A 22,913-nucleotide genomic window follows, 5' to 3' on the forward strand; every position below is an offset into this window, starting at 1 on the left:
GGGTGGGGGTGGGGCTAGGGGAAGGTGCGAGAAGTTTCCGCGCCTTTTTTATGGGGGATGGTTTGTTCTCGAAGGTTCAAGTCGGAATCCGGGACACGTTTCGCGCCTCCACTGGTGGGCCCCCACACCACGGAACCCGCGGCCAGTCACGTACTCCTCTCCTACTGCTGGGAATGGAATAGCTGGGACAACGTTTTCATACTTGTGTGCTCTATTGAGGTGGATAACGTTTTCTCCAGACTCGTTGTAGCACCAGCAACGATATTTGCTCCCTCCGTCACATGACATAAGCTGTAAATGTCCATAAAAATTAAAAATTAAGAAATAGTTATAAACATCTTCTCATTTAGATTAACTAGATATATACCTATGGTCGAACGTTTTGACGATTTAGAAAAAATATATGTACTAGTTAATGCATGCGCACGTGCACATATTATATGAGACAGAGAAAAAAAACAGTTATATAGATGGAGGACTATAAACCATAATTTAAATTTTAGAATGTATGTTGAAAGTTGGTTTATGGTTTTTTTATCATATTTTTTCCTACAGCTATATTTTTTATTATGCTTATAAATTAAATTTTAAATTTCAATCTTAAGTTTCTAATAGATTTTAAGATGTATTTATTGATATTATTTTTAAATTTAGTTTTTTATCGCTAAGAATATATATATATATATATACTTTTTATTTATAAATATGTCATCTGGTTTTTTCATTAAAAAGGTGAAAAAACCAAACAATCACCCCTACTTTTTTGCTTGTAGATCGTCTCTTTTTTTTATTTGATGTTATTAAATTTTTAATCTAAGTTTGACATAACAATAATTTTAAACCTATCATTTTATCGTATTTTAACATAACAATGGACACAGATAATAAAGAACACACTGTAATGTTGCTTGAAAATGCATCAATATAATTTTTAAAGAAACTCTTATATATATTTTTCAAAATTATTATTTATTAGATTGAAAAACATACTCATGATAAACGAGAGTTTTCTTCTTTTCATTGTCCAAAGTCCAAACCAATGCAAAAAAAACAATTGGGATGTGACTTAGTCATGGTAGCATGTAATTTTCATCATCATCTTCTTGTTTGAGGTAAAATTTGCTATAAAGGTAAATAATCTGAACAGACCGAGTACTCTATATTTTTTTAGATAATTGATCTGGTCTCTATATCCATGCAACCAGAGTACTCTCAACACGCTACTTTTCGTTCTATAAATACTGAGGCGATGGTGTTAATGGTTATACAAATATTCATTAACTTTGAATGAGGAATAACTATTAGGATAGCTGGTTGAATAAGATGTATATTTCTTTTTATTGATGTGCTATAAACTTGTCATCTCATCATCTTCTGATTTTATCTGCTTAATCAAATGTTGATCACATGACTTTGTAATAAACGGTCGTCTTCAAATAGGGTTACTATCCATTATGTGGAAATAAAAAGGACTTGGACTTCAGCCATATAGAGGCCCTGGACTTGTGTTTGTGCCTGATGAGATATTTTTGTGTAGGCAGAACAAGAAGAAGTCGAACGGCTGATCTGAAGAAGATGCGCCTGATCTTGAATTCTTGATCACATACGTTCATTTTTCTCTTGTGACTGATATTTTGGCCCTGCACCAAGACGATTGCTGGATAGGAATTGGCTAGCAGCATATGTTCTATTTAATCTTCATCCTATCTTAACGAGCATGCATGCTGCAACAGAGTACCAACAATGGTTGTTGATTGAATTTAATTAGACCTACTAGGTCCATCGGTTGGCCCATGGAGCAACCAAAAATATTTTTAAACATTTTATATCTCCTCGTTGATTGGCGTAAAGGATAGATCTGGATAAAGACTATTGATGGAAAGAAAATCCAAGAAACCAACTCTAAAATTAAGTTTAAAATTTTTAAGTTTTGTCGAGGCCAATAAGCAAACACGAAGTTGGCTCTGGTTGTTTAACTTGCAACTTAAAGATAAACAAAATATTTAATAATTTATGAGGAAAACTTTTACTTCTGCCCATGAAGAAAGCATTAAATAATCTGCCACCACCATGACTATTAAGTTAGTCATCGTATCAATTATATCAGCACACCATCCGTGTGAATGTCTAATTATTTCTAGTTTTACAACTTAATTTTCAAATTTCAAGTATGGTATTTTGTTTTTTCAGATGAAAGGTTTTTTATTTTTTAAAGATATATAACACAGAGACAATCTTGTCTCAATCAATTAAAAATATTATTTTTAACAAAACTTATTTTTTTGCTATTTCTTAATAACCTATTACATCGTACGGGCATTTTTCTAGTAACTTTTAAAAAACAGAATCAACTTCAAAACTAGATTTCAAAATTTCACATTTTGTCTATGGCTAATAAGCTACAACAGACAATAAGGACGGGGGTTAAGAAACATTCATGCAAAATGAGCCTCTCCCTCCTGAAAAATGAGAAAGGCTTTTGTAATGTACATCAGGTCGTGTGATTAATCATAGGAAGTTTAATGTCCGAATAATCGGTGCTCACTGGCCACTAAATAGACCGTTTGTGCAGTGCAGCTTTGAGTTTGGACCAGATAAGATAACCTTTCCTAATTAAGCATAGTCCCGTGGAGGACCAGATTATCCTCGTGTTTCCCGGAGATCTAAACAAGTGTTAGTAGTAATCAGTTTGAACATGTAGACCGAAATGTCAACAAAAAGAAACGGAAAAAGAAATCCAGCGTTCTTCTACATGTGCCAGGTTTTCAACCCTCTGGCCTGGATAGGATGGTGCCTGTTGTGCTGCGTTGGTTGGTTCACTTTGGTCACTGCCAAACGATATATTTATAAATAAAAATAATTTATAAATAATATTTTTAATGATCTTAAAATTATATCATAGATGAAAAATAAACTTCGATAAAACCTCAAAGTTGCGGAACCAGAAGGACGAGGAGTTCGACTTGACCATGCAGCAGCTCTAGGAAGCAAAGCAATGCATGTGGCTGCGACTGGAGCGGTCAAGCGATGCTGTCTCGAAGCTTGCTGAGCAGCAATCCAGGATGGGTTTGGGTTGTGCTTTCTCCGTTTGACGGCTTGCTGCAGATTGGAACCTGACGCTACCTGCTTTCTTTCCGCCCGCCTTGCCATAAAGCCTCCTTTTTTCTTTCGGGGCATGTCAGTCTGTTGCCCAAATAAACTTTATCATTAAGATATATAGATTGTATTTATTAATATTCTGGCATTGCCAAAGTCTTGACGAAATTTTGACAAGGTTAAGATATATAGATTGTATTTATTTTGATACTTTTCCAAAATCTGATATAGTTTTGCGAATGAAACTTTCTCAAATTACCGATTATTAGTAATGTTACGATGGTCAGGATAGTTTAGTTGTTACCTACCAAAATTTTGACAAATGTTAATATTTGGCACCAACAATGCACCTACGTGTACTACACAGTAAATTTCTCCTTGTGTAAATTTCTCCTTTCGCTTCTTGCTGTACTATCCGCGCATGGACAATATATAGAGAACATGTAGTATATTGGAACCCATCATGTATATATGGCACTAGTTGTGCTAAACTCTATAATGGTTAAAGATAGAGTAGAAAACAGTGTGTACCAAATATAAAAAATATGAGAGCGTTTATTCTTATGAACAACTTATATGACTATGTACTGTTTTAGCTATTAATGTTACATAGACAACATTCATCACAATGTATAACCCATATTGAGAATGTTTATTGTATAATTACTTGCTTAATAGTACATTGTGGATGCCCACCTTCCCTCTCCCAGCATAGAATTATGGTCCACATTTTTGCTTCTTATCCGTACAAGCTAAAATTTAAATTTAAAGTATATTCATTATTTTTTTTTTAATATTTATTTTTAATTACTAAACACACCTATATAAATTTTTTATTCATAAATTATTTTTCGTTTATAAATACTTCGTTTGATTTTTTATTTGGAAAAGCACTCGGTGTACAATACAACACAGTCAGCTGGTGAGTACTCTTTGTCAACACCTCCTATGTGTTGTTTGGCTCACATATCAAAATAAGCAGTATGACCGAGAAGATCTCATTTTATACTCTAGATCTGTGGGCGTAGCATTTCTAAAAAAATACTATCCTGTATTATCTACTTGAATATATAGATAGACTAAATATCTTTAAAACAAACTTAACAAAGTTTAAAATAAGTTTTCCATACAAAGTAGGCTAAAATAAGTGGTTTAAACAATACAACCCAAGGCATGTTTTTTAAAGCGTGGAGCGAACAATGGTTGGTTTTATAATCCAGGGAATAAGCTGAAAGTAACGTGCATTTGCTTCGTTGCTTACATAGGTTCCAAAGTATAATTACTTATAAGATTTAAATGTTTCATAAAAATATAAATAATTCTAGTACTATTCATAGATTTGTCTCATCGATCACTTTCTATTCAAAATTATTTTCATTTTATTCCTATATATCCTCCTACCCTTATCCGTTCCTTATTTAGTAACCGATATTATAGTTTTTTATTAACCTTAATCTCTGCAAAATAACCTATAAAACAGGCCCGGCCTGCTAACCTTCTCCACATCGGAGTGCCGTCAAGATTTCTGCCAGCAACAGAACAGCCGAGATGGGCTGCCATCGTTATAGGCCCAAACTGTCCCCTTCACTCAAACTAGCACATGATTATACGACTCTTGTCTAGGCCATGATCACATGGGCTTATTTCAGTTCATCATTATAAGCCACATATACTCCTATCTATTTCTTCTTTTAGTTTGTCTAAAAAATCAAATTCCTTTTGTCCACCTTTATATTTTTTTTGTTTGTTCTGAGTGCCCTTTGAGTTGGGAAAAATATACTCCCTCAAAAAAAAACAACTTCTAGTGATGAATCGTGGCATTTACTCGTCCAAATTTATTCAAGGAAGTTGTTTTTTTGGGATGGAGAGAGTAGAGAATATGTAGGATTTGAATTGTATAGAAAATTTTCTCATTTGGACCTTTGTAGGAAAGTATCTAGGCTTCAGCAATCTTATAAAGTTCATATGAAATGTATCAAGGTAAGGAGTTTTTGAAGGAAAGTTAGCATGTGGTACCTCATGGAACTTCCCTTTGATCTATTTCTATCCTTTAATGTAATTCTTGTGTTTTATTGGTCCATTTAAACACTCATTTCAGTATCTTTTTCTTTCAGTTATTTATTTTACACATACAGTCATGTCAAATTTTCATATATTTTTTTCATTCATATGCTTCAAAGGAGTCTAAAACACAAGGGAATCAGAGGCTACCGACATCCTCCAGACCTCCACCGTGAATGAATCCTGAAACAATTTTCTCATTGGCCACATGGATCCCCATACATCTCTGCTGCTCCTTGTTCTTAGACCCCTGCAATAATAATAATATTAGTAGTAGAAAAAAAATGGCAATGAATTGCAGCACCTGCAGCTGTGCAGCATACACACAGTGATGTGCACAACCTTTTAGGAACAGAGGCGACCTGCATTGCTCTTGTTGTTTTCTCCTTGGCCATCATCGATTTATCTACTACTCCAGTACAAGCTCACCTCTCTCTCTCTCGCTTCATCGCCATTGCTCCAACTTTACAGCGTTTCTCTCTTCCTCTTCTTCTTCTTCACCTACCTACCCCAATGCAAACAGATGAAAACAAGAACTGCTACACCTAGACGAGGGAGCAGTTTGAGGCGAATGAAGCAACCACTTCCTAATCACATGCTCTCCAAGAACTCCAATCTAATTATGCAGTTCTATCCGTGCCTTGACTGAATTTTTGTCTGCAATACAATTCACACTCCATGTCTTGATGCACTGACACAAATTCAGGCAAAGAGATTTTTCTGTATTCTAGCCTGTTAATAACAACTCTGTAACTTGTGTGTACTGCATTTGCCTGCAGAGAATATTTCTGCTTACCAGTCTGTAACCGGTACTTTTCTGTCTGGCTCAACCCAGATCTCACAACGTGGCCAGCCTTTTTATTTACTGACGAGAGGGTCTACGAAACCAATCATTAGAGGCAGAAGAAAGAAGAACACAAGGGAAAGAAAAAAAGTTCTGGGGCACCCAAGTGTAATTTCAGAAGAAACAACAGACGTCTTTACCATGTTCTTCCTCTTCCTCATCACATCCAGATCTCACCATCTCACATGGAGTAAAGCTGATGAAGTTTCGTCGGCGACCTCGTCGTGATTCTGCCCAACTTGTCATTTTACAATCATGGGTCCGGAAGAAGGATCTACTAATTAACGAGTATTACAATGTACAGGCATGGTATACGTCCTTCTGCAAGCAGACGGTACACACATGTTGTTGTCATGAGTCCTGGTGTTATTCAGGAATAACGGGGACCTCTCCATTGATTTATTATTCTGGAAATTGTACTATAGTCTGGAACATCTTAGCTAGATCCATAACAAATCACAGCTCAGCTCACTGAACACTGGCAAAATAAACAGCTCATCACGAATTGTCAAAGAATGCAAGCTCAGAACTACTACTACTAGTAGTAGACAATGGTCTGCAACTCTGCATGAAAAATGCTACTAAAAATTTGCCTATCAGAGTACATATATATAGATAGTGCAAATGGGGAAAAAAATCAGAGAGAGACTGAAATTTCTGACTATACTACTATAGTGGTACAACAATCCAATCTCCTTGGCACATCCAATTCGGGAGCAGATCGATCTATCACACATTGATATAACTATAATGATAACACTTAATATTGCATTAACTCCAATCTATCCACACACAAAGCCATACAAATGTTGAAATGTAGTACTAGCTAGTAAGCATTTCAGCTCATAATTTCACAGTATGTGTAGTCACGTTTTCGCTTGAGAGGAAGCAAACTCTTGTTGACCTTGGCATGGGAAGGCTGTTTTTTCATGGCCAATTCTTCTTCTTCTTGGGCTTTGGCGCGACGCCAGCCAAGATGCGCCGACAGGTTCTCCACCTCCACCTTCACGACGTCCTTCCTCACCCCGATGTCGGTGATGTACCTGCCGGCGCAGTACATCCCGGCGGTGACAGCGGCCATGCCGAGCGGGCCGGCCGCGAGCAGCTTGAAAGGGGTGGAGAGGAGGGCCGCCAGCGGCACGCCGATGGCCGACGACGCCTGGCCGCTCCGGCCGATCCCCGGCTCGTCGGCGGGGAGGAGGCCCGTCTTGCAGTAGAGCGCGAAGTCCTCGCAGTTGTTCTCGAACACGTCGTAGTTGCCGAAGCCGTTCTGGAGCAGGTACATGGCGCGGCGGACGACGGTGTCCGGCGAGTCGGAGGCGGCGATGGTGCACGTCCCGCCGCGGAGCTTGGCGAGGAACACCGCCGGCGGGACGCCGTACTCGAAGCCGTGCAGGGAGCCGTCGCGGAGGAAGCAGTCGAGGCAGGTGAGGACGACGCCGCTGTCGGGCAGCTGGAAGCCGCAGTCCGGGAAGGTCGGGCACTCTGCTGCCCCCTGCGAGATGAGGCTCGACACGGCGATCGCCGAGTCCAGCCCCGACGCTCCTGCCTCCTTCTTCCTCGTGAAATGCACCACCTTGCTTCCTCCAACGTAAATCCCTGGCGAAATTCAATGCAACACCCAAATTCAGAAAACATTATTTCAACCGAGTATTTTACTACCATAATTCACTATTATGGTTCGCCTAGTGATTAAATGTTTAAAATTTTTAATTCCATCAATCAAATCAAATCATTATTATTGTAAAGGTGTGCACGTAAGTCAAAAAGCTTATACACACCCTCCCGGCCTGCATGCATTACGCATGTGTTTAACACAAGAACAAAAATCAAACGTTTGATCAATAGTAAAAGTACATTATTATTATCACTCCATCGTAAATTAGGACAAAGTAATCTTCTCGTAGTTTACTACCAGTATTATCATCGACAGCTGATGGTGTAATTAACATGTTTTTTCTGGAAGTTAAAACTTTTCTTTTGAGAGATCTGATGAAGTAAGATTTTACAGCCAGGTTGGTGGTGCAAAAGATGTAATGACAGAGTAGACATGGGTCGCCAAAACAGAGCGCATCTTATGGATGCAGTGCAGGCACAGTCATGTGGAGAACCTAACCCCCATGTCCTGCGTGCGTGCCCTACACATGCCAATGATCGGAAGCAGCGCCTGCAAATCTATGGCGAAAACGCCGGACCCATGCCGTCCACGAAGCTGGCAGGCGGCGACACAGGCGAGTCCTTTACGCTTCCAATGGCAGATCGATCAAAGGTCGGTGAAGTTAGTAAAGGGGAAAAAAATTGTATGTAAAGAGAGATGCAAAGTAAAAGAGCCGTGGTAAGGCAACGCAGCTGGAAGAAGGCGATAGCGTTGCATAAGGTGAAATGTAAGAAAAGCAGCTACCTTTGATCACAGGTGATCGATGGTTGTTATCTGCTAACAAAGATGAGATGAAATAGACAGATAGTAATCAATTAATTTTTACTCTATTATGGCTTGGAGTGGATAATGTAAATCAAACATGCAACATTTGGTTGAGGCACAGATGCGCATTATCCATCAGTGAACTGGAGAGTTGATGAGATAGCAGCATGTTGCTTTAGCTAGCGAGCATGGAAAATTCAGGTCTCTTATGATTGAAGGTGCGATCACTGAACTGGGACGTACGGGTTACAGCGTTCAGAGCTGCCAGCCGAGCAAATCAGTGGCAGCTTTTCGCTGCAAAATTTCGCTTGCGATCTCGCTCGCAGCAGCAGCCAGTCTACAGAAGAGGAGAGAGGCAGGAGAAACCAAAGTCCAAGGTAATTACGCATGATTGATTCCAGCACTTAATCAGCCGCTCGAAACCGAGAATGCGTACGTGAATTGCGCCACGGTCGAGCACGGGAATGGCGGTGAGCCGCCGGCCGGCGATCGACGGAGGAGGAGTGGGGGAGACGTACCGTGGTGGGAGTAGGTGAAGGCGGCGCGCCAGGTGTAGATGTGGTCGCCGGGCTTTACCTCCGACCGCTCCACCCGGTGCGACAGCAGCCCCATCGCCGCCGCCGCCAATTCCGGCGTCCGGCCGCCGAGAGCGAGCTCAGGCGGCCGGTGCTGTACTGAGTTTGGAGAAGCGTACGTGGAGGTGGCGGGCAGCTAGCAGTGCGAGCAGCGCCGGCGCCGGCGACTCAAGTGTCCATGGAAGGCGAGCGAGAGAGTGAGAGAGCTAAGGTGAGGAGAGGAGAGGAGAGGAGAGAACAATGTCGCCGTCAGGTCAGCGAGTTGGGATTAGTTATTGGTTTTATTTATCGCGTCTGGTTTGTTGATGGCCGATGCTGCCTCGGGACGCGTGCCTGATCTGGGTTTGCAGTCCCCGGGATTCGTGACTAATCTCGGAACGTGCAGGCTTCCTTCCCTTCTTTTTACTCCACCGTCAACTTACTCCCTACTGGTACACCCTAATCTCTTTTTTTTTTTCCTTTACTGAGCTGCCGTTTTAATCTTTTTACCTTATCTTTCCTGGTTACTGTTAACTTTGTTTCATATTATAATATATTTTATCACTCTAAATTCATATGGTTGTTAATAAATTTAGACATATATAAAACTTATTCATAGATATATGGATAAATCTAGATAGTATTGAACAGACATATTACAGTACGGTATCCCACATATGGTATACATGACGGTAGCACCGTACGATTATGACGTGTTTCCTTACACCACATGTCAGGAGCACACATTTCTTAGAGTCACAACCATGTTCTTTTTTAAACTCCACAAGCACACGCGTATATTTACAACAAGTATAATGTACTCCTAGGATAAAAGGTTCTATCTTAGTGCTATGAGAAAAGCTATCTCGTTGTTTTGAAAAGATCTTACTTGCTATTATACCTCTATTATACTTAGCGATTTAGTCCCCACTCCTTGTGGTACTCCACGTGTTCTAAATGCGTAAGTAATAGATATTGCCAAGAGCTTTGACCAAGTCAATACCCTCATGTCTAAGTTTCTTTCTCACTTTCTCTACTATCTCCGTTTCATATTGTAAGTCTTTCTAGCCTTGACTAAATTAGAGGAATGTATATACTTTATATATGTGCATAAATTCACTAACATCTATATAAATTTAAGCAATGTTAGAAAGACTTACATTATAAAATGGAGGGAGTAACAAATACGGAAATGCTAGAACGGTGCACCGTACATGCTCTTGGGGGACATGATGTATTTATAGAATTAGCAACCGCTCAATCCGTTACCTTGGTGGTATTTTTCATTCTTTTATCAATTTTTTCAATTTATCATTTTTATAAAATTGAGAAATTTTAAAGTATATTTATACTTCAAGTCTCATCCTAATCTCAGCACTAGTGAGTATTGTCGGTACCATACTTGCATAAGTCATTACTGATACGGTATCAGCTGATACCACCATAGTATCAGTTAGTACCAATTGAGTATGAAGTAATACCATCTTGGTATTAACCGGTACTTATGCGGTATCATATTTGATATCAGTGAGGTATTATTGATATCTCGTAAAAATCATCTTGTTTCGAAATAGGATACCGTGCCATAACGCACCCAATGCTAAAAGCCTAAAACATGCTATAGATATGTTTTGGTTTATGCATTTAGACACATATATAAACACACTGATACATGGATAAATCTAGTAAGGAACAAATTATTTTATAAGGTGAAACTTTATCTAGTAATGATCAAACATATATTATAATTTATACCGTGAAACATAAGTATTTCTTTTTCTAAATCTTTATACCCAATCATCTTTACAGACAGATTATGACGGAGTACTACGCAAGAATCCTTTTGTGTGTGTTCCTACCGTAAATCTTGCCCCTACTGATTTGCTGCAAAGCATACACTTTAGCTGGACAGGGAAATCTCATTGTTCCTATTTTGTAAGGCATTCGACAAAGCCATCATGATGGCTATATTAGGTGGGGTGTAAGCAAAAGAGAAGCAAGTAGAACGAAGCCCTCATGCACCAAATGACCAAAGATGCAAAAGGACGATTCACCAACTCCGATTTGCATCAAGAAACCAAAACATCACCACTGTACCAGACTGATACGACCAAGACAGATTAATTTCACCAAAATGATAAAATGCGTATAATGTAATTATAACGTAACTAGAATATAATAAGAACTATTTTACGTAAGTCTTATACCAATTAAAGAACACCTACAACTCAGTAGGAAATGCATGTCTGTGTGATGGATTTGGATCCTATGCAGTTCTTAGTGTGACGGCAATATAAGCAGTCACACTAGGACTTTTCGATGCAAATCTAATTAATAGTCCAGATTTTATGGTGCACTGTTCGCAATAGAGAAGAGCCACTGTACCAATAAAAATGTACCATCAAATCTTTGCCGTTGATTAAAAAATGGATGACCACGATTGCATTCAGATCTAACTGTGACTGCACTGGATCCAAATCAACAGTGATGTTAAAGCCGTCGTCTTGCCGCCCCGCCTAGGCCATCCTCTAAACTGAAAACCATCCCACGTGCCGCTGTTACCTTATCCCTAACCCTAAAAATATACTTTGCAGCTTCTCGGTTGGTTATTGTCCGAGATCATCGGAGACAAAATCAAAGCATAAATCTTGACAAGATATAAGGGCCATGTATCCGTCGTATTTTGTTCAAAATTACCAATTGAGATTTGATTTTTTGACACTATATATATATTGAGGTTGGATTATTTGACATCCTGACTCTTATTCATTGACTCAGATGATCTCACATATCATCCATCAACCTAAATAATTTGGCAACGTAAGAAAGTGACAAATTACCAAATTTATCATAAAATCCATGATTGAAACCATCAGATCCTAGCGCGCCACACACAGAAGGCCCATACGCACGTTGGCTGCAAAAGATTAAGGCCCAGGGCCACATGTTGCCCAGCCCACATGAATCCGCTCCGGCCCGATAAACCACCTCGTGCGAAGGCCCAAACAGAACTCCGGCCCGATAAACAACCGCGCGTGAAGGCCGAACAGAATTCCGGCCCATGTGGTTGTTTTGCACAAGAGTCCCCGTAGTTAGTAGCGATCCAAAATTGGGCTTCCCACAGCCACCCGATCGAGATCCAGCGGTCCAAATCGCCACACACCGAGCTGCGTGTAGTTTTTTTTTGCATAAATAACCCTACTCTAATACGAATTCCATTCCCCATCCGTTGGCCCCATCGATCCCCTTTCTCGCTCGTGAATTCGTGATCGCATCGTCCAGTTGACGAAATCTCTCTCTCGCGCGCGCTCCCGAAACCCTAGCCGCGCGCCGCCCCCGCCCCCCCGCCCTCGAGCTCGCCGGCGGCGCCCCGACCTAGGGATAGGAGGCGAGGAGAGGGAGAAGGCAGCGATGGCCGCCGAGAACTACTGGAGGTTCGCCGACGCGCGGCAGCAGCAGGCCATGGTTGCGGCGGCGGCGGCGGCCGCCGCCGCGGGGATGGCCCCCACGGCGGCGACGGTCGCGACGGCCGGCACGGCCGCCGCGGGCATGCCCCCTCAGGCCGCCATGGGGCAGCAGGCCGCTGCCGCGCCGCCGCTCAAGCGCGCGCGCCCCGACTACGGAGGTTCGTTGCTTGCGTAGTACGCCTTCTAGATCTGGATCTATGCTTGGGGATTAGCCTCTATAGTTTAGTTATGGTAGATATTTTGATTTTTTCCCCCATTTTTTCTTGCTTGCCGTGATGTATGGAATTCTTGCGTGCTGTGATGTATGGAATTCATGACTTAGATCTACTTGAGATTTCGCGTTGTAGGTTTACCATTAGTTTCGCTACGTAGAATCGTAGTAGATATTTGCGAATTATTTCGTGTTTTTGTGCTCGCACCTAGTTTCCTATGGATTTCTATAAGAAATTTACGAAATTTCTCTTTGTTGTTCGTTGTATGGACACGTCAGTATGTTAACCCTAGCTCTTACGGTTACTAAAGTTTGAATTATAGGGTCTAATGCAAGTAGACCATACTATGATTTTGAAGTAGCCAGTAAGCGCCGCTTTTCCAAGACAGATACCTGTTTAGAAATTTTTTATGGTGACAGTCTCATACTATACTCCTTGCAGAAACTTTTTTAAAAAATGATGGTATATGTGGTTAAAGGTGTACTGATAAGCTTCTAAATATGCGTGTTGCCCTGGAGGCAGTGATTGCTCATTTCTGACTTATCAATGTTTATAAAAATGCATTCAATTGCGTGTAGATTCCATGTTTTCTTCTGTTGATATGATCACTATGTGTTTATTATTTTCTTGGCTGTTTTGTGGCGGTGGCATAATTGTGTCACCATATATCCTTTTCCTTGTTACTATCGATTATATGTGATTGTTGGTATAATCTGTTCAAACTTATTATTATTATTTCGCAGATGTGCCTGCAGGACAAGACATGACCGGTTATTATCCACGTGAGACTGACAGGGCAGCAGGTTATCATGCACTGAGAGAGAATGAAGCTATTGGAGCATCCTATGATCGCTACTTGCGTAATGGGGTACAAATACAATTTCTTTTGTATAAATATGCATTTTTTTGTTTTAAAGCTGGCAGTTCATTAACTTTTAGTCTACATGCTATGCTCGCAGATGCCTTCTGTTGCTGCTAGTGAAACCACTAGGCCAGTTGTTGCTGGGATGGGGGCAATGGGTGGAATGGGTGGCTATCCTGTTGACGATCGCCGTATGATTGGTGTTGGTATGGACAGCAGAGGTATGGGCTATGGTGCAAGGCCTGAGCCTCCTCTCCCAGCAGATGCATCAAGCACTCTGTATGTTGAAGGCTTACCTGCAAACTGCACACGGAGGGAGGTGTCACGTATCCTTGTATAAATGTACTTGTATTTTGCTGTAAATTCTGTTCCCTCAACAGTTTGCCGTGTTTGGATTGATATTATATAATTTCTTTTTTGCTCATTAGCTCTATGAATTGGTGTATAGGCATATTCCTTTTTTGGCTATCAATAGCTTTATGCTTTTACTCCTTAACCTTTTTGCTCCACAGATATATTTCGCCCTTTTGTAGGTTTTCGTGAAGTCAGACTTGTCAACAAGGAGTCAAGACACGTATGCTCAATATACTTTTGCCAATGAAATTCTGTTCCTGATGGTTATATCTCTTAACTGTGTAATTTTCTGCAGCCTGGTGGAGATCCTCATGTTTTGTGCTTTGTTGATTTTGATAACCCTGCGCAAGCTACTCTTGCTCTTGAAGCATTGCAAGGTGAACATACTTATATTTGTAGATATGGATTATGTTGTTTTGCAGATATTTTGACTCTTTACTTTGAAAACATGCACCTTTCACGTATACATGTGCATTCCCCATTTTCTCTATCCTCGCCTCTTTGGAAATTGGTCGTGGTTTTGCTTTTCTTATCTAGATGAAGGTAACAATTAGTTGACGATCAATCAGGAATTATCTTCAATTTCCCCACTGCAGAACGCCAATATAGCACATAACGTTTCGATACGCTGTGCGTATTTTAACTCATTCTAATAATTGCTGCTAAGAATTAGCTCATTCTAGGATGTTGTACGATTTAAACTTACCCTGATGCCGTATTTCTGTTTATATATTTCGGATATTTCTATGCGTGTCCTTCATGGCATGGAGTGGACGTTTGAGGTTCGTACTCTTGTTCACACGGCGATTGGAAAAAAAATAAACCAACACGATTCGTTTTGCAGGTTATAAGTTTGACGAACACGATCGTGATTCAGCCCATTTGCGGCTGCAGTTCTCACGCTTTCCTGGCCCGAGGTCAGCTGGCGGCCCTCGTGGTAGGCGTTAAGTTGTGCGAGTCTGGTTTTGAGGTGCTTGCGGAACCTACGTTTATACGAGCGCTCAAACTCTGCGGCGTAACGCTTCTATATTGCGCTGATATCTCCACCAGTGGCTTCTTCGTAGGGTTCGACATCTCATGTTTCGAAATCGTGAAAGGAATGTTGCAATAATCGATATTCAGTCTCCTTCATTAGATTGCGTACCGTATGTTAGAACTGGAACTCTGGAGTACTTACTCATACTGTATCTGCTTCCTTAATATTCATGGTCTACTGTATTTGTATCTTGCGGCGTGTCCCAAACAATATGGCTTGTTATCAGGTGAATGTTATCTCTAGTGAACATTTGCTTGCCCTTTTCTTAGCATAGTTAGTAATAATTAACATTTAACGTTTCTCGCACATATATGAGAACAGCTTAGGTTTAATATAATATAATGTAATCCTTTTGCCTCTGGTGTGATATTGCAGTACATTTAGTTGCAAAGGAAGTGAGCACAAAGGACTTTGTTAAAGATCATCCCTACTACTAGCTTTTTAAGAACCAGTTGCCCCTGCAGCATGCTCATTAGAACCAATGGTCCTGCGGATACATAGCCATGTGCTGATTTGAACCAGCATGAGGGTGTGCAATAGCTGCATGAGTTGGGAGTGCTTACGTTTTAATCTTTTAATTTATGTTAGTGCCACCAAATCGTAGGACCATGAGATAAGCTAGGACTGTAGAGTGGACAGCTTCAAGGGTTTGATGGGTTTGATTTGTCTTAGATATCTGGGTAATCCTGTAGTTTTATGTTGTTAGTCAGGCATGGTACAGTATTTACTGAGTTAGGTATTGTTGACTGGTAAACCCTGCACAATTCCTTCTTGTTTTGTTCTGACAAAAGCACGCCGTTGGTTTGATAGTTAATGTGCTTGCTGTTTTAGTAATTTCTTCAATGTTCCTGGACTTTCTGTTTCTATTCTGTCAATTGAAGTATCACTAAATTCCGTAGTGCAGTTTTTAATATGTTCAATGGATGCAGATGCCAGTGAGCTCATCTTAGACACTTAGACTGTTTACTCATTGCTCCAAGAAAGTTGTGTGCATACATTCATATTAAATCTGAGTCGGTCATACTGTTGAACTAATAAGCTGACTGCAAACACTGAACTTGCTGTTGAGGCTTAGAACTGATTTAGTGTCTTGACTAGTATTAGTTAGTTCTTTAGGCATCATGTTGATAGTGGGGTGTAAGATTTGTGGAATAACTATTTAGCTTGTAAATTTGTCTGGCTGTATTCCAGTTTTATACTACTTGCCTTGTAATATCCTGCTTTTATGATTTTACTAAGCTATGAACAACCAGCTATTTGTGGAAGTTTTATGCTGGGTCTAAGAAATTGTTATCTACTAATCGTTCTATAGTTCTGCTCTCGTTAATTTACTTTGTTTCGGCCTAATTCTTCTTGTGGCACTCACTATTTTCTAAGTGGATTTCCTCATTTGTTCTTATCATTCAACCGCTAAAAGGTTGTACTAAATGTATGCTAATCATGCGTGCCTGCTCGCAAGCTGGTGCTTAAATGACCTGCACGTAAATCTTCCTATCCCAACTTTAATGGGCTTCAGCGATTGCTCATAATATAAGGTATAATCATAATTTTTTTTCTTTGTTCTATAATATAAGGCGTGTATGCAAGTATGCATTAACTACACATTTTTTATCATCAAAACATTCGACCACGTTACATTTATCCAGTTAATCCAAATGAGAAGGAGCTTATAACTCTTTCATGGTTTTTGGGTTAGTGGTGGTTATCTTAAGTATTATGAAACAGAGGGAGTACTTTTTAACAGGGTTTCGGTCATTATATTGGTAAGTCTACTCTTCCTCCCTCAACTCTGCGGTGACTTATAATTTACATCCGTCGACTGCAAAACGATGTATACGGCATCCATCCCTGATCTTACTACTGACGGAGCTAGAACGTAATACATTCCGTTCCCTGCTGCTCACTTATTTTTTATGCTTTGAATTGAATTTAGGTTGCTATGAGTGTCAATTGACAGTGATACATATATAGTGAAAACAGATAAACTCTAGTTTATAAAAGTTTCTGAATCGGATTCCTGGTAACACCCTCCAAGCAGCTCAGCCCTGAATTTGATAACCATGTATATGGCATCTCTAATCTTCTAACAGCAGTGCACATATAGTTCCGATGTGGTATTTGCTGGCGTGTTAGGTATTTGTCCATGTGACGCTTTGGTGGTAATTTGATCTGAAAGTTTAATAAAAACAAATGGAGACCTATTTCAGTGAAAAAAACTAATGGAAGCCATGGGTTTCCGATACAGTGGGACCCACATTGGCCCAATATGTCACTGACTAGAATTTGCCTTTAATGAGTATTATATTGTCACTTATGGGCTTGCAATGAATTTTCTTTGCTGTGGCGGAGTGGGCCTGAATGTATGTTCTATTGGGCTACCGATGGGCCTAATTTTGTTTCGCTTGTCTCGAAGTGGAGTGGGCCGCTGCTCTATCTTATTGGGCGTTCGTTTGTTATTCCTTTTCTCTTGTTTACATGGGCCCTGGTTACGATACGGCAGCCCAATCTAAGAGGTGCCAAAGCCTGGTTAAAATATACAGTGGAAGGCTGGAAGCCTAACCCGAGTAAACCAATCTCACATGCAAATAAGATTATGTTCAACATTGGTGTAAAAAATCTTATCCAGATTCAAATCCGTTTGTGGGATATAACAATGACAAGGGATTGGCAAGGGATTGGTGTTGAGCAAGCTAGAAACTTAAAAAAGAAATGTCAGAAACAAATATAGAAATCATTGGAGAAATTATATATAAAAAAGAATATCTTAAAACAATATAGTAACCAAGTATTATTTGGTCATCAATCTGCAACTGAACACTAGAAAAAACTGATCTCTCCACAGGAGCTAACATTTAATAACATGACTACACAACTAAACACTCGCTTAGGGACGATGACATGTTGATTGATAACTTGACATCTCCAGTTGCAGGTCTTGGTAATGGTAACAGCAAATCAGTTCCAGAACATCTCATTTGACAGCAGAAACAAAAGGACCACCTTATCATTTAGCCCCTCTTCGTATTTGCATCAAAATAGCTGTTAACAAGATCATAAGCACATCATCCAGTTAGTTAAAACAACAGATGCATTACAAATAGTAATGGGCAAGGAACTGTGTAACCAAGATCACAAGTAGCTAAGCAACTGCAAGGACATCTTAATAAGTACTGATAAAAATATTTTATTTCTCGCACCTTTGTATTATTAACTAAATCTGCATGCTGAACCTTGGATTTCACAGGATCTTTTTCTTAAACCTACCAGGCTACTCCAAGTTGATGCGGCTGGCAAATAAGCAAATTGAAAAGTGGTTGTAACTCTGGCAATCCAGAAGTAAGTTTATGGATTGAGCCTCGCCTGCTCGCTTATGCTTATGCTTATAAATCAAAATTTAAATTTTTAACTTTAAATTTAGAGTTAATTTAGAGGTTTTTTACCGAAGTTTATTTCTCAGTATTGACTTTTAGATTATTAAGAATATGTATATAAAAGTTGTATTTATAAATTAATTTTTGTTTGTAAATATACTGTTTGAATTTTTCCATAAAAAACCAAAACAATCAAAATATAAACATTTATAATATATCTAGTATAGACTAAGGAGATATAAGAAAATTCCTTTAGTCACTTTAGCAGTCAATTTTTAAAATTTGGATTGATTGGATCCCCTTTCTCAGTATCTGATTGAGTTTGTAATTATTGGAGCAATTAAAATCATGAGAACAAGTACGAAATTACTTATATTATGGTACACAACTTAAATACTAAAAATAGTTATATTTTAGAACATAGAGAACATTAAATTTGGCTCCATATTATAGTAGACATGCAAATTTATCATACCAATATAATTGGTAATACCAAATTTGTGTAGATTTTAGCACTACCAAATGATTGAAAGGGTAGAGAACTAAAAATGCTCTAAGATTCATTTAAGCAAATGTGTATGGATTCTAATTTATTCTTTGGATTTTACAGTTACATATTCTTATAATTTAGATGAGAACTGAATTGTTTGAAGAGTTGCATATTATTAGAGAAGCTGCCTCCAAAAGCTCTCCAAACGTGCCCTTACATGCCTTTGCATTTGCTTTCGAATTTTCAGATTATTTTAAAATATTTGTCACGCTAAAAAGGAAATAAAAAAATAACATAGACAAACGCCTAATGGTAAGAAATAACATTAATAGATGAGAGTTGTACGAAATAGGAAATTGCTCTACGTACAACTTAACTATCTAACAATGGCAGCACCACTCACTTGATAGCCTTTACCTAATCAATGATCGCAGATTTTTAGTATTATATAGGTTGTACAATTTAATCATACGTACAGTAGAATGATATGAAATAACATGGTACAAACCACTTTGTCTACAAAATCGTGCCATCACCGTATTCTTAACATTTAATAATTGTTTTTTAATGGCATTTTCTAATTCTGTTAAAAATTGGTGATTTCTCCTCGTTTCGCACGTCATCGCAGTACGTGACACGTGTCCACATCAAAAGCGGCGGAGTGATCTATGCCGTGCATCGCGATCTGGACGGTATAAAGTGGTCCACCTCTCCCCATCCACTCGAGCGTCCCTCTCCCGTCCGTTCCACCTTCCACGCCGCCGTCGACCAGCATGTCCACCTCCGCCGCCGCCGCCTCCGCCGCCGCGGCCTCCTCGACCTGCGCCACCCTCCTCCGTCGCTCGTCTCCGCCGTCCAGGGTCCCGGCGAACCTCCGTGGATCTTTACCCTCCCGATCTTTGTCATCCCCCTCCTCGTCCCGCGCTCCCGTTTCGCCGGTCTACGCCGCGGCCTCGGCCTCGCCCGACGGCTCCCGTGGGACGGCGGCCGCGGCGAGGAAGAAGCTGCTCATATTCGACGCCGAGGAGTACCTCGCGGAGTCTCTGGCCAAGTACACGGCGCGGCTGTCGGGGGAGTCCGTCGCCGAGAGGGGCGCCTTCACCGTCGCGCTCTCCGGCGGCTCGCTCATCAAGGCCCTCAGGTTCCTGGGCCTCTCGCTGTCTCTCTTGTGGTTTTGGATTCGTGTGAAAGGCATAATCTTTGGGTTTTTTTGCAGGAAGCTAGCGGAGCCGCCGTACCTGGAGGCGGTGGAGTGGAGCAAATGGCATGTGCTCTGGGTGGACGAGAGGGTGGTGCCCAAGGACCACGCTGACAGCAACTACAAGCTCGCCATGGATGGGTTGCTTTCCAAGGTATCACTTGGATTTCTTTCTTTGATAGCCTGTTTGATTTCCTGGCTTATTGCTCTGCAGGTACTGTGGCAAAATGGGATCATGCTCAAATTAGGATAAATTTGATGATTTGACATTTTATTTGTTGCAAATTACTCATTTTGTTCATTGCCGGATTGTTTATCTTGACACTGGTGGATATGACATCTGGGGTCGTCTGAGTCAATAACAATGGGTATGATGTCAAATAATCGAATCTCAATTTGTGGGGGTGTCGGAAAATCAAATCTCTCCTAAAATTGGTCACTGATGATTCTTTCATATGTGGAAACTGGATGGAAATGTGAAGTTCTTTAGGTTATATGTTGTTCTGCATGATTTGCTGGACTGGGTAATTGCAAGAGTAAAATGCAGTTCTCAACCACCTAAATCAGACCTTCGTTTACACAAACCAGGATTAGGCTTTCTTTGCACATATTACCTCCATTTCATATTATAAGATGTTCTAAACTCGCTTAGATTCAGAGTGATGCTAATGAATCTGGACACATATAAAGTATATTCTTTGTCTATGGATGAATCTAGCTAAAGCCAGAACACCTTATAATACGGAACGAATGGAGTATAACAGTATAAAGCCATGTTTTCTGACATTAGGTTGCACACTATGCCTCAACTCAAACTAAAGATAGATAAAAGAAGAAAAATTCATGCTGCATTGATCATTCATGAACATTCGGATGCATTTGTTTGTTTCTGGATATATCAATCATACGCAAGTATGCACAACCAGATATATGTAGATCAGTTAATTCTGACAACAGTGTGGAAGCATATACACACTACTTGCCCAAAAATGTAGTCTTGAGCACGATGTGCAAATGATGTCAAAGAAAGGGAAATCCTGTTGCTTTGTGCAACTAGAATCCAATTTGATAATGCATACCGCATACTCTATTTAATCTGTTTGGCCTTGTCGATACTGGCAGATTTTAATTTCTGTGGTGAGTAGTCAGTGAAAAATGTGATTAGTACGTTTATTGTCTGTAGAAACTGTCTTTTGACAGACATCGAGTTGCATTTTAGGAACTTTAATTAGGCTTCAGCAAAAGAATACGTCTGTAGCCTAGTCTATGTAAAGCTCTATTCAGTATTAATAGAATTGTGTGCAGAGGTTCATAGCTGTGTTCTCGCCATAATTAGATTATGCATTCTCATCATATCTCACCAAGAGGAACCGTTGTCCTTCATGTATCAACAGAACTGCGCTAAGAAGTTTTTATCTGTATGCTCCCTTTCAACAATGTAGGTGCCAATTCCTGCCAGCCAAATTTATGGCATAAATGATGCGCTGTCAGCGGAGGGGGCTGCGGATGACTATGAAACTTGTTTAAAGCAACTAGTTCAGGATGGTGTGATTGCAATGTCACAAGTAACTGGATTTCCCAAGCTTGATCTTGTGCTTCTGGGGATGGGCCCTGATGGCCATGTTGCCTCTCTCTTCCCTGGTCATCCAATTGTCAACGAAAAACAGAAGTGGGTCAGCTACATCAAGGATTCACCCAAGCCACCACCAGAGCGAATTACATTTACTTTACCCTTGGTCAACTCGTCGGCACACATCGCACTTGTGGTCACTGGTGCTGGGAAAGCTGGTGCAGTGCATAAAGCGTTTTCAGAGAAGAAAAGCTCTTCAGACTTGCTGCCTGTGGAGATGGTATCTCTGCAAGAGGGACTGATCACTTGGTTCACTGACAAACCAGCAGTGTCAATGCTGTCCAGCATCTGAAGCCCATTGTGTCATATAAGTTTGAAACTTTGATCCGAAGTATAAAACATCCAGGGGATTTTCATTAGATTAGACCTCTCTGGATAGTCTCTGCGCTCTTTTCCGTAGTGCATTATGCTGCGTAATTGTGTCACAGACTCCAGTTTCAGGATTACCAATTTATGGGATTATTTGTCATGTGCCTGGAAATATTTAGATCAGTAGTTGCCCAATCTGATGTTACCTATTTGTTTCCGTTCTTCTCATTTAAGATTGATGTTTTTATACATCTCTTGTAACAAGGGTACCTTTGTTCTGCATTTGGTAGCGTTTTTGCAAATTTCTTTGTTGCTTTACATGTCATTGCAGCTAATCTAAGGGGGTGTTTGTTTTTATGGGCTAAACTTTAGCCTTTAGTCACATCGGATGTTTGGACACTTATTATAAATATAAATAGTAAACGTAGTCTATAAATAAAATCCATGCATAATCTTGGACTAATTTACGAGATGAATCTAATGAGCCTAATTAATCTATGATTAACCTACGTGGTGCTATAGTAAATATTTGCTAATTATGGATTAATTAGGCTTAAAAAATTCGTCTCACGGGTTAGCTCTTATTTATGAAATTAGTTTTTTAATTAGTCTATATTTAATATTTCAAATTAGTATCCAAACATCCGATGTGATATGGGGCTAAAAAGTTTAGCCCCATCTAAACAATCCCTAAGTTGTATGGGATGGAATGATTTTTCCATCCCCATGTTTTCTGTAGATCAGTAGGTATTGCTTCATTGCATGGTTAGATACGCATCATTGAGGTATCCTGTGAGCATCGAGCCCAGTCGCGCAGCAGATATGAGTGATGACTGCAGAAACATTTAGGGCTATATTTATGTAAGCTGAATCACGGATGGGTGCCTAGATACACTGACAACCATTTGTGCATGTCAATTCAGCAGTGCACTTGATGACATGATCACTTACAGCCTCTGATATCTGAGCCTACCTGTTGCTGCATCAACAATAATACTACACATGAA

General features: G+C 40.1%; 3 protein-coding genes across 5 annotated transcripts; 2 read left to right on the forward strand and 1 right to left on the reverse strand.

The window, feature by feature from the left end:
• Positions 1-6,561: 6,561 nt before the first annotated feature.
• On the reverse strand, positions 6,562-9,211 carry LOC102710807 (protein LEAD-SENSITIVE 1-like). The gene is made up of 2 exons (XM_040527041.1): positions 8,942-9,211; positions 6,562-7,600 (listed from the first exon to the last, which is right to left on the reverse strand). The coding sequence occupies exons 1-2, from the start codon at positions 9,033-9,035 to the stop codon at positions 6,840-6,842; spliced, it is 855 nt and encodes a 284-aa protein (XP_040382975.1). The 5' UTR covers positions 9,036-9,211; the 3' UTR covers positions 6,562-6,839.
• Positions 9,212-12,229: 3,018 nt separating this feature from the next.
• On the forward strand, positions 12,230-16,263 carry LOC102722699 (RNA-binding protein 1-like). 3 transcript variants are annotated; one of them, XM_015840651.2, is made up of 6 exons: positions 12,233-12,602; positions 13,400-13,524; positions 13,616-13,844; positions 14,031-14,092; positions 14,168-14,249; positions 15,284-16,263. In XM_015840651.2, exons 1-6 carry the CDS (start codon positions 12,389-12,391, stop codon positions 15,343-15,345), a joined length of 774 nt encoding a protein of 257 aa, XP_015696137.2. In that variant the 5' UTR covers positions 12,233-12,388; the 3' UTR covers positions 15,346-16,263. The 3 variants fall into 3 exon arrangements, with proteins under 3 accessions (XP_040382743.1, XP_015696137.2, XP_040382744.1); XM_040526810.1 differs by lacking the exon at positions 15,284-16,263 and adding an exon at positions 14,717-15,266 and having other exon boundaries at positions 12,261-12,602; XM_040526809.1 differs by lacking the exon at positions 15,284-16,263 and having other exon boundaries at positions 12,230-12,602; positions 14,168-14,710.
• Positions 16,264-19,450: 3,187 nt separating this feature from the next.
• Positions 19,451-22,055, forward strand: LOC102711091 (probable 6-phosphogluconolactonase 3, chloroplastic). Its single transcript, XM_006659594.3, has 3 exons — positions 19,451-19,910; positions 19,986-20,121; positions 21,410-22,055. Exons 1-3 carry the CDS (start codon positions 19,543-19,545, stop codon positions 21,887-21,889), a joined length of 984 nt encoding a protein of 327 aa, XP_006659657.2. The 5' UTR covers positions 19,451-19,542; the 3' UTR covers positions 21,890-22,055.
• Positions 22,056-22,913: the final 858 nt, after the last annotated feature.

Source organism: Oryza brachyantha, chromosome 8 (assembly GCF_000231095.2).
Source record: "Oryza brachyantha chromosome 8, ObraRS2, whole genome shotgun sequence".
Lineage (NCBI taxonomy): Eukaryota > Viridiplantae > Streptophyta > Magnoliopsida > Poales > Poaceae > Oryza > Oryza brachyantha.

Excerpts from the sequence above, each read along its gene's own strand:
- LOC102711091 (XM_006659594.3), top strand. The coding sequence starts at position 19,543 with ATGTCCACCTCCGCCGCCGCCGCCTCCGCCGCCGCGGCCTCCTCGACC. Across the intron at positions 19,911-19,985 it reads TCGCTCATCAAGGCCCTCAG|GAAGCTAGCGGAGCCGCCGT; the intron begins GTTCCTGGGCCT and ends GTTTTTTTGCAG. Across the intron at positions 20,122-21,409 it reads TGGATGGGTTGCTTTCCAAG|GTGCCAATTCCTGCCAGCCA; the intron begins GTATCACTTGGA and ends TCAACAATGTAG.
- LOC102722699 (XM_040526809.1), top strand. The coding sequence starts at position 12,389 with ATGGCCGCCGAGAACTACTGGAGGTTCGCCGACGCGCGGCAGCAGCAG. Across the intron at positions 12,603-13,399 it reads CGCGCGCCCCGACTACGGAG|ATGTGCCTGCAGGACAAGAC; the intron begins GTTCGTTGCTTG and ends ATTATTTCGCAG. Across the intron at positions 13,525-13,615 it reads ATCGCTACTTGCGTAATGGG|ATGCCTTCTGTTGCTGCTAG; the intron begins GTACAAATACAA and ends CTATGCTCGCAG.
- LOC102710807 (XM_040527041.1), bottom strand. The coding sequence starts at position 9,035 with ATGGGGCTGCTGTCGCACCGGGTGGAGCGGTCGGAGGTAAAGCCCGGC. Across the intron at positions 7,601-8,941 it reads CTTCACCTACTCCCACCACG|GGATTTACGTTGGAGGAAGC; the intron begins GTACGTCTCCCC and ends GAATTTCGCCAG.